Consider the following 13,730-nt stretch of genomic DNA (forward strand, 5'->3'; position numbering starts at 1 on the left):
TTTTATGGGTTATTGTAAAATTGTTTGAGATTGTGTTTAATTCAGGCATGCATTTTTCAGCGACTATGCGAACTTAGATTTGATAGGTTTCAAATTAGATTGAGTTTTCTATAAAATTGTGATCTGTATTTTCAATACAATAACACACCATTTTGTTACCTAGTTATCATATAAATGTTTTAAAAACTGCACGCAGAGAAAAAACATGTTTGTGTTAACCATGTGCTAAGGGCAACATATTATAATTAAAATTATGATGGTAGTCTGAATGGGTATTGTAACAATTTTAAAATATCTTATTATGATTAAATACAGTTGAAATATATAATTAAAGTAACAACAATATTGTTTAAATCGAATGAAAATATCAATTATATGTTGTTGATAACATTACATATATTGTTACAGTGAACATAGTTTAGTTATAGTAACCATGTCTTTTCTCTGCTTGTGAATAATACGAGTTCATATGTTTATTATTATTTATTAACTATGTTTAAATATATATAATTGGCAATATTCGGTTTTAAACAAAATCACTTAAGCTCTAACACATTTCTCACGTTTGGTAATACGATCCACTTCACATTTTTCGAATGGACCACATTTAACATTGCCACAATAAACCGAACCAGAACCACCTATAAAAACATGTTTAAAAAGTAAACAAATTTAAATATTTAACAAGAAAAAAGTGTGCCAAAATTTAAATTTAGTGTTTTTAAATATATAATTACCATATTTATCCGGTTTGGTGCCATATTTATCACCACTATTTGTTAGCATGTGAGGAGCAACACAAGAATTTTGATTGCACAAATTGGGGCAACATTTGCCAGCTATGGAGGCACAATCACTGTCCTTATAACAGCGAGGAGTACAAATGTAATTTTTAGAGGCCGTGGGGCAATCTAAATTTTATTATTAAACATAAAATAATAATAAATAATATAAGAAATTAAATTCTTACCTTTAGCTTGAATGGTCCATACATAAGTCAACAGCATTAGTACGACAGACAAATTAATTAATATAAATTTAGCTGTCAATTATTCAATAAAACAACAAATTTTTTTAATATTTATTTAAGACAACAAAACATAACAGTATTAGTTATTATTTAACAAAATCTTACCCATTGTTGTTAAATATAATTTCCTTTATTTGTTTGTTTATCTTACAGGTTCAAAAAAAAAGCAAGTGTTTCGTAAAAAAAACAAAACAAATAATAATAATAATAATATAGAATGGTAAAAAACCCACTTCAATTGAATATCAGCTGAACAAAAAGATTGTGTTTACGTTTCGAACGAGAACTATAGCTAGACTGAAGATACAATAATTTTGTTTATAAATACCTACCTCCTCTATTTTGTATATAAGTTGACAAGCTGTGTATTTTTTTATTTGATTTTTTTCTGTCTTTATGGTTTTTTATTTATTTTTTCTTTCTTAGAAACTTGGTACTTTTGCAATGAATACCCTAAAACCGGTTAATGCACAATATTCAGTGATAAGAAACGAGATATAAAGTTTTCTTTCTTTTTTGCAATTATGTGAGAAACTAGTCTGGCATTTTATAGCATGAGATTTTGTATGTTTAATATGTACCCAGCAAAAACTTTTGTACATTGAAAATTAATGAGTTTGTTAGCTAGTTAATTAGTTATTTGATTAGTTACTCAGTTAGTTGGTTAGTTAGTTAGTTAGTTAGTTAGTTAGTTAGTTAGTTAGTTAGTTAGTTAGTTAGTTAGTTAGTTAGTTTGTTTGTTAGTTAGTTAGTTAGTTAGTTAGTTAGTTAGTTAGTTAGTTAGTTAGTTAGTTAGTTAGTTAGTTAGTTAGTTAGTTAGTTAGTTAGTTAGTTAGTTAGTTTGTTAGTTAGTTAGTTAGTTAGTTTGAAAGGAGGATGTACGGTTTGAAAGGATCAGTGCTTCAGATGTGAATCGAGCCCACCACTTCCGGTCTACCAGACTAGAACACTAACCTAACAAAGGCCAGTAATGGGTTAAAGAGCTAAACGGGGATTCACCATTCCTCAATAGCATATTAACCCATTATTACTTCATTAGTACGCTGTCTTATTCATACACCACTGTTTAGTGGTTTATTGTACCCATTTAAACTAGTTTCATTCTCATACTAAAGTATTTACCTATTTAATTATAATTAACTCATTAAAAGAGTACTAACAAATATAACACAGGCAGTATGTAGTAGTCATTGAAAAATAAGTTCTTATATAAGTACCTACATGTCATTACCAAGTTTTCGACGAGATTTTTTTAAGATAGACAATAAACAAAATCTGTATTAAGCTTTTAGCTAAGATTAAACTTTTAGATGGGGAAATATAGACTTCTTCACTTTGCACTCTTGGTACTCGTTCTATAGACCGTTCTTCAACGGTCATATGTGGAAAGTTTAATTGGATGGAGGTGAATTTCCGTCTTCGAGAAACTATAGAACTTCAATATTCATAATTTTTATCGATTCCATTTCTGTTGATCAGAGAATGTAGGAATGATCTATCAAAGTTGGAAGGTATATCTAATATTATCTTAGTTGTGGTCGCGGCACAATAAAAATATTACGGTAATAAATAGCTAACGATTTAGCCAAAACTGGAGCCACTTTTAAACGCTACAAAGCCTCAATCCTTTCTTTAAAAGACTATGAACGGATGAAATATAAAATAACAAGATATGTGTATCTAGGTTGAGTGAACAATGCAATTATAGAGAAAGATTGTGATTTCTTACGGCAAGTTGAGATCAGAAGAAATACACCTCCGACGCTATAGAGCTATGCACAAAACAGCTTAGATGGACATTTTTTAATGTCCACAAACATATTAGCAATTTACAATCTATGTTCCTGAAGCATGTTATGTTTGAAATAATAAAGTTTTCAGATTTTTATTGACCTCGGACTTGGCCTTTCCTTTATAGCAAGTACACAAGCTCTTTGTCTTCTTTTAATACCGATGACGTTCTTATTTCTGACTATCGTTGAATATGTTTTATTCCAATCCATATCAATCATTCCTTTATTGCACGAACTTCGGTCTGGAAGCTATTGTTGTGATTAGGAAGACAGTATTATGTTTCGGGGTCCGGATTTTCATTGTTTAGTCTCCCAATTAAAAGCTATTCGTATAGTATCAGATTCTTACTTATGTTCCATTAAAGTTCCCACCTAATTATGTCACTAATTATTCCACTACATTTCGGTTGTAAGTGTAGTGGAATCGGTGTAACAAGGAGCAACCTTTACAGAGCCTTCGTAAGGGCTTTTGATATGTGAGTACACGACATATTTTTACCCAAGCAACATGTATGCAGACACCTTGCAATGGTGTTATATTATAATTAGATTGGTCTTTCTCGAGGACCTCTAGAATGTTCTTCCAAAACTCATGCTGATGTACGTAAATATTACATTAGCATCGATATACATATATAACAATAAATTGAAGAACCTTAGAACCTTTGTATATAAAACCTTATTTAGACTTTCAAATCCCTAGTCGATAGCAGAATATGAGCATACACTTACGATTTAAAACATTTTATATGAAAAGGTGTGGTTGGACAAATCATCCATGCGGAAAGGCCCCGTATATAACAGTTAATTTGATCAAAGAATTTGTTATATCAGATGTATGGCATCATATCGTTCGTTTTTCACCAATATGTAGTAACATTTCACGTGTTCAATATTTTTAAGAAAAAAATTTAATTGTAAAATTTAATTATGGTTACTAGATTTTCTAATTCCTGATTTTTTCTAGAATTAATTAAAAATTATAGTCGTAAAAAAATTTTAATACTAACACGAATTACTCAATATTTACAATTGAAGTATAAATGTAATTTTACAAAATTTGAATTCTAACTAAAAATTCTAGTATTTTAAACCCTTTTACTACGCTCATGATAATTAAATATTATTTATGAAAACACTATTTAAGTTTATATCTTATGCATGTTTTTTGTTATTTCAAGTGTGTTTACTTAAATAAAAAAAAAGCAAGTAGTTACACTGTTCTACAATTTTTAATAAATATAATTTAAATTTCTGCTGATATGATTTCGATCCGATATGAAGATTTTGTTTTCAAATTTGATTAAAAATTAAAAAAGGCCTATACATAAGTATTAGATTTTTAAGTTTCACTTTTAAAAGATCATTCATGAGAGTTCATTTTGTGTAAAATTTCTATTAGCTCAGTGTTATTTCCATTTGTCATTGTTTAGTATGAATGGATTTTATGTTAATATTGTCTATATGATAAAATTAAATGGATTTTACAGAGTAATTAAGAATATACTTAATATGAAATAAGTGTATGACTAATATTAAACGAGCTTTTTATTAATTATATAGTAAAACAATGTAAAATCAAATACCGAATGGATATACTTCGAACTGGCGAGATCGGCTTCTCGTAATTAAATCTAAATACTAAATATTATCGTCTCTGAAGTGAACTGACAGCAGCAATGAACGAAGCATGGATCCACAAGTAAGTTTTACGAGATTTTCTAAATTCGTCTGGTATTGCTAGCTATTCCCTACAGTTCCCAGGAAAAACGTTACTTACCCGTTAAGCAGGAAAGTAATATTGAAGGAATGTGGAACTTCTTACTTTTGGGGTGAATAACTAATTATTTTTGTTCTACGGGGTTCAAAAAATAACTGGTTACAAAATTGCTTACCCGAATTTCCCTCTATAGTTACTTTTTGTGTGTATTAGTCTTTTCGCTTACTCAGTGTTCCATTAAAAAGTTATTTTATAGTACTTTTTGGAATAGTTCTTACATAAAAGTATATATTGATTTTTTTTAACTACTGATATCAATATAAATCAAACTGCAAACGTTGGATAGATGATTTAGAAAGTTGGACTGATCCTCTAGATAATTGGCAACAAATCCCATTAAAAATTAAGTAATCCCAGCAGTTCGACGGGACAGTCCCGACAGTACCCAGGTCAACCATTTTAACATGGACTTGTCCTACGAGGAAGTCAATCGTCACTCTACACCCTACAAAATACGTTAAAAAACAGTCAAAGGTTCTTGGAAGTCAGTCACATTACTAGCTATTTAACTGGCGCTACTTTTCTTGCTATAAAACTAGGACATGGACGTGTTCTAGTATAGTGACGATTTACTTTTATTCTTTATGAATGGCCCAAAACAGGTGGTCAGATATTAATGGGAATAAAGGTTAAAAATTTCAAGTGTCTACTCTCTAGAATACTATGGGACATCAATGTGAAGATTGACCCGAAAGATATAAATTTAAATCAACCAGAGGGTGGCATATTAGTAGAAAGTAGCCATCGTTTCTCCAAACGATGGGTTACATAACTACTTTCGGAAGTACAACAAGAAAAAAACAACTTTTAAGAGTATAGGTTACTTGAGGACAGTAAAGAGACGACTGTCTCCGCTCCCGCTTACAAAGAGGATACTAAAGTGACGACAGTCTTCATTATCGATTACAAAGGGTACATTCGTGACGAATGACCCAAAACATACGAATTACAATCATCCATGTGGTTTACTATTAGTGGAAATTGCTGTCTTTTTCGTATGCATTGACTCTTTGTTGAACTGCTCATGACCACTCATTACTAGGTAATGTATTAAATAACTACATTATCTAGATTATTCATTACTAAAATTTGAAGATTTTTTGCTGGGTTGAATTCCATATGTTGAAAACGGGTTTAAACAGCTTTATAAATGATGACTTTGTTAAGGCCTAACTTTAGTTGATGGTTGAATTGTCGAAGGTATCCCGATTATGTTTTCTATATACTTTTAAAAGATCAAGGTATATCGGTTTTTTATATATTTCCGTTAATGCTAACTAACTAACTAAATATCTAACTAACTAACTAACTAACTAACTAAAAAATATATGTATATTTCGACATTGATAAACAACATTATACTTCGTGAAAGATCCGAGAACATTATTTATCCGAAATTATAAAACATTCATTATTTAATGTTCAAATGAATTTTTATTAATCGTTCTAAAAATTTTCAAATGAAAATTAAAAATACAAAATTATAATACTACAATTACAACAATAACAAATTATTATTTTTTTAATAATTTAAAAACCCCAGTGGGTTCCGAAACCATCAAAACTCATATGAGAGACCATTTCAGCTGGAGAGTAATGAACAGTTTGGCTTGAACCATAAGCAGAAACGGAAGGAGAATTGTGAGTGTAAGTGGTGGCAGCAGGTCCATGATTGTAGGTAGTAGTGGCTGTGGAAGGAACTTCATGTTGGTGAGTGTAGACAGCAGCAGTGGGAGCAGGAGAAGCATGAACAGCATGAGCAGGTTGTTCGTGAGTATAAACTGTATGAGGAGCAGATGAAGCATAAACGGTTTGAGCTGGTTCCTGATGAGTGTAGACAGCAGTAGGAGCGGGAGCATAAGCTACAGTCTTGGCAAGAACGGGAGCAGCATAAGTAACAGTCTTAGCAACAGCTGGGGTATAAACATTGTTATTTACACGGGTATCTTCCTTATGGACACTGGAATAAGGAGTATGAACCGATTTCGAGTATTGGGATACAGTACCACCGAAGGAACGTACAACATTTTGTTGAGTAGAAGCAACAGCATCCACAGCTGGATTAGCAATTTTTGTAATTACAGCGGGAGCAGCAGCATAGTGGGTTGGAACAGGAGCCAAATAACCAGCGCTAGCAACAGCCAAAAGAGCAGATAAGACAACAAATTTAAAAGCCATTTTAATAAATGTTTGTTTAGAAATGTTTTATGTCGGAAATTAATTTGTTATCCAAATGTGTACAATTATAACTCCAGTGAGTAACTGATATCGAATTATTGAAATTCAACGAATTTTATACAAATTTGAAATTTAAATTGGTTTGTTATAATTAACAATATTAAAATAATATCAATCATTTGATGTAAATCCAAAAAACAACAAACATTAATCCACTTCAATGTTACTTTAATATTTTCGGAAATCTATAATTAACTTTTGATACAAATATTTCGTTTATGTAATAATAAGATTATTCAAAAACTATGAATGAATGAAAATTTCGTGCATGTCCGGCGCATGCCGTACGCACCCATGACTTGTTATTTCTTATTATACATTATTTTTACCGTTATTTTTAGACTGTTATCTATTTTGGTCCATACTTTTGTGTATGTCATGATTTAATTGTTTCTTTTTGATATTGTTGTTAGCAGGTACATGTTTTGGTTTACTATGGTCAGGTATGACTCTTGTTAATTTTAATTTAATCAGTAATGGTTAATTACAAAATGTACACTTCATAAATTATACAAAATTATATATGTTCAATTGTCTCATATAATTAGCATTTTCCTTTAAGATACGATTTAAAGAACTACAGTTGATTTTTGAATACTAAAAAATCAGTTTATAGCAAAATAATATTTTCTCAAAATCCCGAATCTGTCAAAATCCTAAAATCGTGATCACCATATTTTCCTTAAAATATCTATTTTTTGTAAAAAATCTGAAATAGTAAAAAATCTAACGAAGTTGAAATCCGTTTAAATTACAAAAATCTTAAATCGCTTATAACTCCGCTAAACCCCGTTTAAATTAAAAAATAAACTTATTTTGTGATCAACCATATTTTCCCTCAATATTTTCCTTCAAAAAATCGATTTTTTTTGTCAAAAATCAAAAATCGCTTATACAAGTAAGAGTTCTATATTCGGCTGTGCCGAATCTTATATACCCTTCATCATAATGTGTTAAAAAAAAATCATTACTAATTTTATTACAAAAAATCAAAAAATACCAATTGTAGCCCATTTTATAAGATCTAAATTAATCCGTGCTCTACATGCTTAACTTCATATTTCTAGGTTCAATATTATAGAAATTTTAAAAAGTACCTTTTGAAGAACGAAAAAGTATCAAAAACTTCTCTTTTATGGATCCCATTTAATCCAGGCTCTACATGATGTTTCTAGGTTTAATATTATAGAAAATTCAAAAAGTACCTTTTGTAGAATGAAAAAGTACCAAAAAGTACAAGCATGCACGAAAAATGTAAATTTTTCATGAAATTTTCAGAGGTGGTCTTGCATTTTTACTCATATCTTCGTTATTTATGGACCGATTGGACTGATTTTAAATAGCGTTCTATTCGATCGTATTTCCAATAGAATTATTGAACATTCGGATCTCGCAGATATCTGGGATCTTCTGAAAACTGATTTCAACATACACACAGACAGACAGATAGACAGACAGACGGACATCAAAAATCTAAAATCGCTTATAACTCCGTTTAATCACTCTTAAATTGAAAAAAATTTTTTTGTGATCACCAATATTTTGCCTCTAAAATCGATTTTTTTGTAAAAATCTTAAATACTCCGCTAAAACACGTTTAAATTAAAAAAAAAGCTTATTTTGTGATCACTCATATTTTCCCTCAAAAATCAAATTCTGGTTAAAAATCTTAAAACACATTAAAATTAAAATATAGGCTTATTTCGACTATAAATTTAACCTTTAAACCTTCATATTTATTTAAAAAAAGTTCATCACCACCATCCCAAAGTTAAATAAATAAAATTAAATACACTAATGACATTTTTAGTGTCACTTTATTATATGAATTTAATTTAAACTTTATAACAGTCAAATCACTTAGAGTAGCGTCTATTATTCACCTACAAATGATCCTAATGAACACCATTAGTTAACAATGAAATACAAATAAAACATAAATTTTACCTCCCAACAAGTAAAAGTATTTTTTTTTTTTTTTTTTTTTTGCTAAAAATTTTATTCATTGGAGAGAAAGAAAGATCAGACTTTTGTACCAGCGACACCGCCACCACCATCATCGTTGTCACTATGCACGTAATCCAGTAAATTTATCTTCATTTGCATGTGTCACCATCAACACCTTCAAACTTATGGTCCAGTTGTTGGGCAATTTGGTATTTGTGTGCTGCCTGTCTGTCTGTCTGACTGTCTTGTTGCATGAATGTAACAAATAACAAACACATTAAGGCTTTAGACCAAATTACCCACATAATCAATCAGTTTCACCACTGGTTTAAATGATTAGATAATAGAGTCTAGAGACGGAGCTTTTTTATAAGAAAATCTGCTCCTTGTACTACTTACTTGTCGTAATGTACGTATAGTTCGATATATGTATGTAGGAATTTGTTGTTAGGAACTCTAAAAACACAAAGAGTAAGTAATTGCTGCCACTGACAATGAGTTAAACTATTTATTATGTACCTGAATATTTTATGATACTTGCCACTTAACGTTGCACTATCAACTTTTGCGCTGCTAGAGTTAAACTAAAAATTCAAGAAAACAAGTTGAAAAAATGTTTGCTGAGTCATTACGGTTCTAAATATACCCTAGTATGGGTTATATTTCACTTATAGGTCAGTCCATAAACTATTACATAGATTACTAATAACTACACTACCGTCTAGTCCATGGGCTAGTTCGTAGATTAGTCAATATACTAATCCCTATGTTTTAGTTTATAGACTAATCAATGGGCTATTTATATACTAGTCAGTAGGCAAGTTCATGAACTAGTCCTAGCTTATGGACTGGTTCAGGCTAGTCCGTAGATTTGCCAATATACTAGGTGACAGACTAGATCATTGACTTGTCCTAGGACTTGTTAATGGCTATTCCATACACAGAGACAAGTCCGTAAGCTACTCCAAAGAATAGCCAATATCATAGATGGTAGACTATTTCGAAGACTATTCAGTAGTCCATAAACTAGTTAATGGACTAGTTCGTAAGACAAGTCAGACTAGTGACTAGAGAATAGACCTGTTAGTAAACTGGTCAATAGAAAAGTCCATAGACTAGTTATTAGACCAGTTAGTATAATCATTAGATCAATCAATATAGTATTCATTAAACCAGTCAGTGGACTGTGTAGTCAATAGAATAGTCGTTAGACTTGTCAATTGACTAGTTAATAGACTACTCAGTTGTGAAGTCATTAGATTAGTCTGTAGACTAGTAATTAGACCACCCTGTAAAAGAGTCAGTAAACTCGTCATTAGTCTAGTCATTTGATTAGTCAATAGACTAGTCAGTAGACTTGTCCTCAGTAGTAGTTAGAAAACTATTTAGTAGACTAGTCAGGTCACTAGTTAGTAGACTAGTCAGTAGACTAGTTATAAGACTAGTCTGTAAATTAGTCTGGTCATTAGACCAACAAGTACTTACATATATAAGTAGTCCATAGACTACTCAGTAGACCAAACAGTATAGTTGCCAGACGACCAGTCAATTATCTAAACTGTTGACCAGTATTTCTACAATATTCCTTAATCCATTAACTAGTATATAGAATTTGATGAATCCCTCCGGTGTCATGAACATCGGAATTACAAACAGGTCCTAGATATTCTGTAATAGTGGATACATGACTAATATTGTCTAGAATTAATATATATACATACACACTTATAACTATAATTTCCTACATATTATGAATATTTTGCTAAATTTTTCTGGATTCATTTCTTTTAATTATCTGTTACAAATTCCATTCTAAACCCACTCTACCCATTAGCATTAAGTCAATAAAAATCTATCTCTACAACTTATTGTAAATATGTAGATTTTAATTTAAAATTTTGTCAGTATTTAATAGTAGTAGTAAGTTAGCTGTTTGGTAGCAATCGCTCACTAACTCAGTTAGTACCACTACTATTATAACAATTACTAACCCAGGAGTATGTAAGAGAAAAAAGAAATTTATTTCAATACCTTATTCAGGCAAAACTGTTAAAGCAATACGAGATAAGAGTCTCGGCGCCGATAAAAGGGACGAAAAAAAGTAATAGTACAATATTTAAATTTTTATTTTATTAATGTTGTTTTTTTTTTCTCTCGCGAACAATCAACTTAAACAACCGCAATCAAACAACCATCCAACCAACAAACGCCTATTGAATTAAACAGCTTGAAAATATTGCTTCCGTATTACACTGACTAGAAAAACTAACTAAAGTATGTAACCAAATATTTACACACTCCTTGCTTACTTACTTACTTCGTATGTATGTAAGTAAGTACTTAGCTGGTGTGTTTTTAGCACTTTTGAATGAGTGTTATGGCAGAAATGTGTATATAGAAAAAAAAAACCAAACACAAATTTTTCTGTTAATTCAAAAAATTATATTTAAACTGATAAGATATTTACAACTAAACACTATATTCAAATTAGTTGGTAAGTTATGTGCCATTGTTATATCTACTACGTACATATATATGTACATATGTATGTATTAGAAATAGGAAGGAGTCTCGTGTACTTTTTATTAAAGTACTGTGACAAATTCAATTAAAATCAAATTACACAAGAGAAATGTGCACTATTTGATTTGAAATTGCTTTGAATTGCAAAAATTAATTTATAAGATAATATGTTGTTATGTTGTTATATACTTATTAATAACATTTTTTATATGTTTTTCATTTTGAATTACATTCCGAAAGGCTTTGTAATGGAAATAAATATTTTAATATCGTGAAGAACTGGAAATGTTCAGCGACGTTAGGTCAAAACCCCTTAGTTTAAAACAGTGTATTCGTGCTGTGTTTTGTGCGGACTCCTCACATCTCATTAATGTCGGTAAAATCCAAGCCTCTTCCATAATTTGACCGAAAATCGACTCTCTGCAAAGAAGTCGAAACATGGAGCTTTAAGCTCCATCTGGAAATATTTCAATGTCATTTAAACGAAACAACTCCGAAAAACTGGTCATCACATTTCTATTCTTTTCGATCTGAAGATTTATAGAACCCTTAAATATAAATTCAATTGGAATCCGCTAATATAAATAAATTTTGAACAGAGTCCCTGCCTGAACGTTGGAAATTAATGTGTTAGGGTTCTTATGAATTACTTGCCAAGGTAGAAAGGCGTGTCTTTTTTACAAGACCCCTTTGGGAGACTTTGACAAGATCCGGTATTAGACTACAATTAAAGATAGTGATGAAATTATACAGGTTTTGAACCTGTTTTATAAGAACTGACAACAGAGTGTTGAGATGTTTTCTGCTTAGCCCTAATATATAGGATGTTTATTGAGGATCCATATAAGGTCATAACATCTTAGCAAGTGTGTATTTAAGAATACCGGTCTTTGTTTCTTAATGGCCACTAGGAGGACATCGCAGAACTGGTTAAAGGGAGTTAAAGGGCAATCGCTTACTAATTGAGTGTTGTTTGGTACTCCTTCATGTATCAAAGAAAATTTTACGTTATCAAATAAAATGCATGTGGTTAATTCATGAAACTTCGAAGAACCGTAACGCGGTACAGTTATGCGAAGCCACACATTTAACCAATGCGAGAGTGAAACGTAAAACTCTCGAAGGCAGCGAAAGAAGGACGGCCTGATTACCCTTAAATGATAATGTCAATAACGCACGCAGGTCTTTATCCACCCGGAGCTAAATAACGAATGCATTTTTGTATTAGTTCTCACTTGAAAAAGCCCCAGCTGTTCGACAAAGAGTCAATGCATACGAAAAAGACAGTAATATCCACTAATAGTTAACCACCTGGATGATTGTAATTCGTATGTTTTGGTTCAGTCGTCACGAATGTACCCTTTGTAATCGAGAATGAAGACAGTCGTCACTTTAGTTTTCTCTTTGTAAGCGGGAGCGGAGACAGTCGTCTCTTTACTGTCCTCAAGTAACCTAGTCATTATACTCCTTAAAGTTGTTTTTTTTTCTTGTACTTCCAAAAGTAGTTATTTTACCCATCTCTAGAGAAATGATTTTTACTTTCTACTAATATGCCACCATCTGGTTGACTCAAATTTATATCATTCGGTTCAATCGTCGCATTGATGTCCAATAGTTTTCTAGAGAGTAGACACTTGAAATTTTTAACCTTTATTTTCATTAATATCTTTCCACCTGTTGACTCCAATTCGCATGTTTTGGGCCATTCATCGAGAAGAAAAGTAAATCGTCACTATCCTAGAAAACGTCCATGTCCTAGTTTTATAGCAAGAAAAGTAGCGCCAGTTAAATAGCTAGTAATGTGAATGACTTCAAAGAACCCATTTGGAGATTACTATCCTTTGACTATTTTTAAACGTCTTTTGTCTCTTTGTAGGGTGTAGAGAGACGATTGACTTCCTTGTAGGACAAGCCCATGTTAAAATGGTTGGTCACCTAGGTAGTAAGGTGGCTAGCGGTCACTACAAGTGGTAGGTTACGTGATCAGTTTTCACAAGAAATATCGGAATTCTGTATTTTAATAAACGATACATAACACCAAAAGACCAAGGGAAAATCAAGTAGTTATTTCTTAGAGTGTTCAAATTTTCTTTAATTGCTTTTAAAATAATTTCACTTAAATTATGTTTTTTCTTTTGCCAAAAGAAACTAAACAAAAGTAAACATCCTCTAAACACACATGAGGTGGCGTATCATCCATATAGATTTGTATAATTTTAATAGTTTACCGCCTTTTTGTAACAATTAATTTTTTTTTTATTATTTTAACACTTTCCATTTCACTCGATTAACATAAACATGCCGCTTAAATTGCATCTAAATAATACAAGCGAAACAAAAAAACAAATTAAAAGAAAAAGACGTTAATAAAGTTTTACATGAAAGTCAACATAAACGGCAGAAATTATTTTTCATTCGT

The 13,730-nt window shown here is 31.0% G+C and overlaps 2 protein-coding genes across 2 annotated transcripts; both read right to left on the reverse strand.

Moving 5' to 3' along the window:
* Positions 1-458: 458 nt before the first annotated feature.
* LOC111680496 lies at positions 459-1,335 on the reverse strand. The gene is made up of 4 exons (XM_023442150.2): positions 1,136-1,335; positions 971-1,042; positions 738-911; positions 459-641 (listed from the first exon to the last, which is right to left on the reverse strand). Exons 1-4 carry the CDS (start codon positions 1,137-1,139, stop codon positions 541-543), a joined length of 351 nt encoding a protein of 116 aa, XP_023297918.2. The 5' UTR covers positions 1,140-1,335; the 3' UTR covers positions 459-540.
* A 4,702-nt stretch (positions 1,336-6,037) lies between these two features.
* On the reverse strand, positions 6,038-6,835 carry LOC111680494 (cuticle protein LPCP-23-like). The gene has a single exon (XM_023442147.2). The coding sequence runs from the start codon at positions 6,779-6,781 to the stop codon at positions 6,134-6,136; it is 648 nt and encodes a 215-aa protein (XP_023297915.2). The 5' UTR covers positions 6,782-6,835; the 3' UTR covers positions 6,038-6,133.
* Between the last annotated feature and the right edge of the window lie 6,895 nt (positions 6,836-13,730).

This window comes from Lucilia cuprina, chromosome 5, assembly GCF_022045245.1.
Source record: "Lucilia cuprina isolate Lc7/37 chromosome 5, ASM2204524v1, whole genome shotgun sequence".
Lineage (NCBI taxonomy): Eukaryota > Metazoa > Arthropoda > Insecta > Diptera > Calliphoridae > Lucilia > Lucilia cuprina.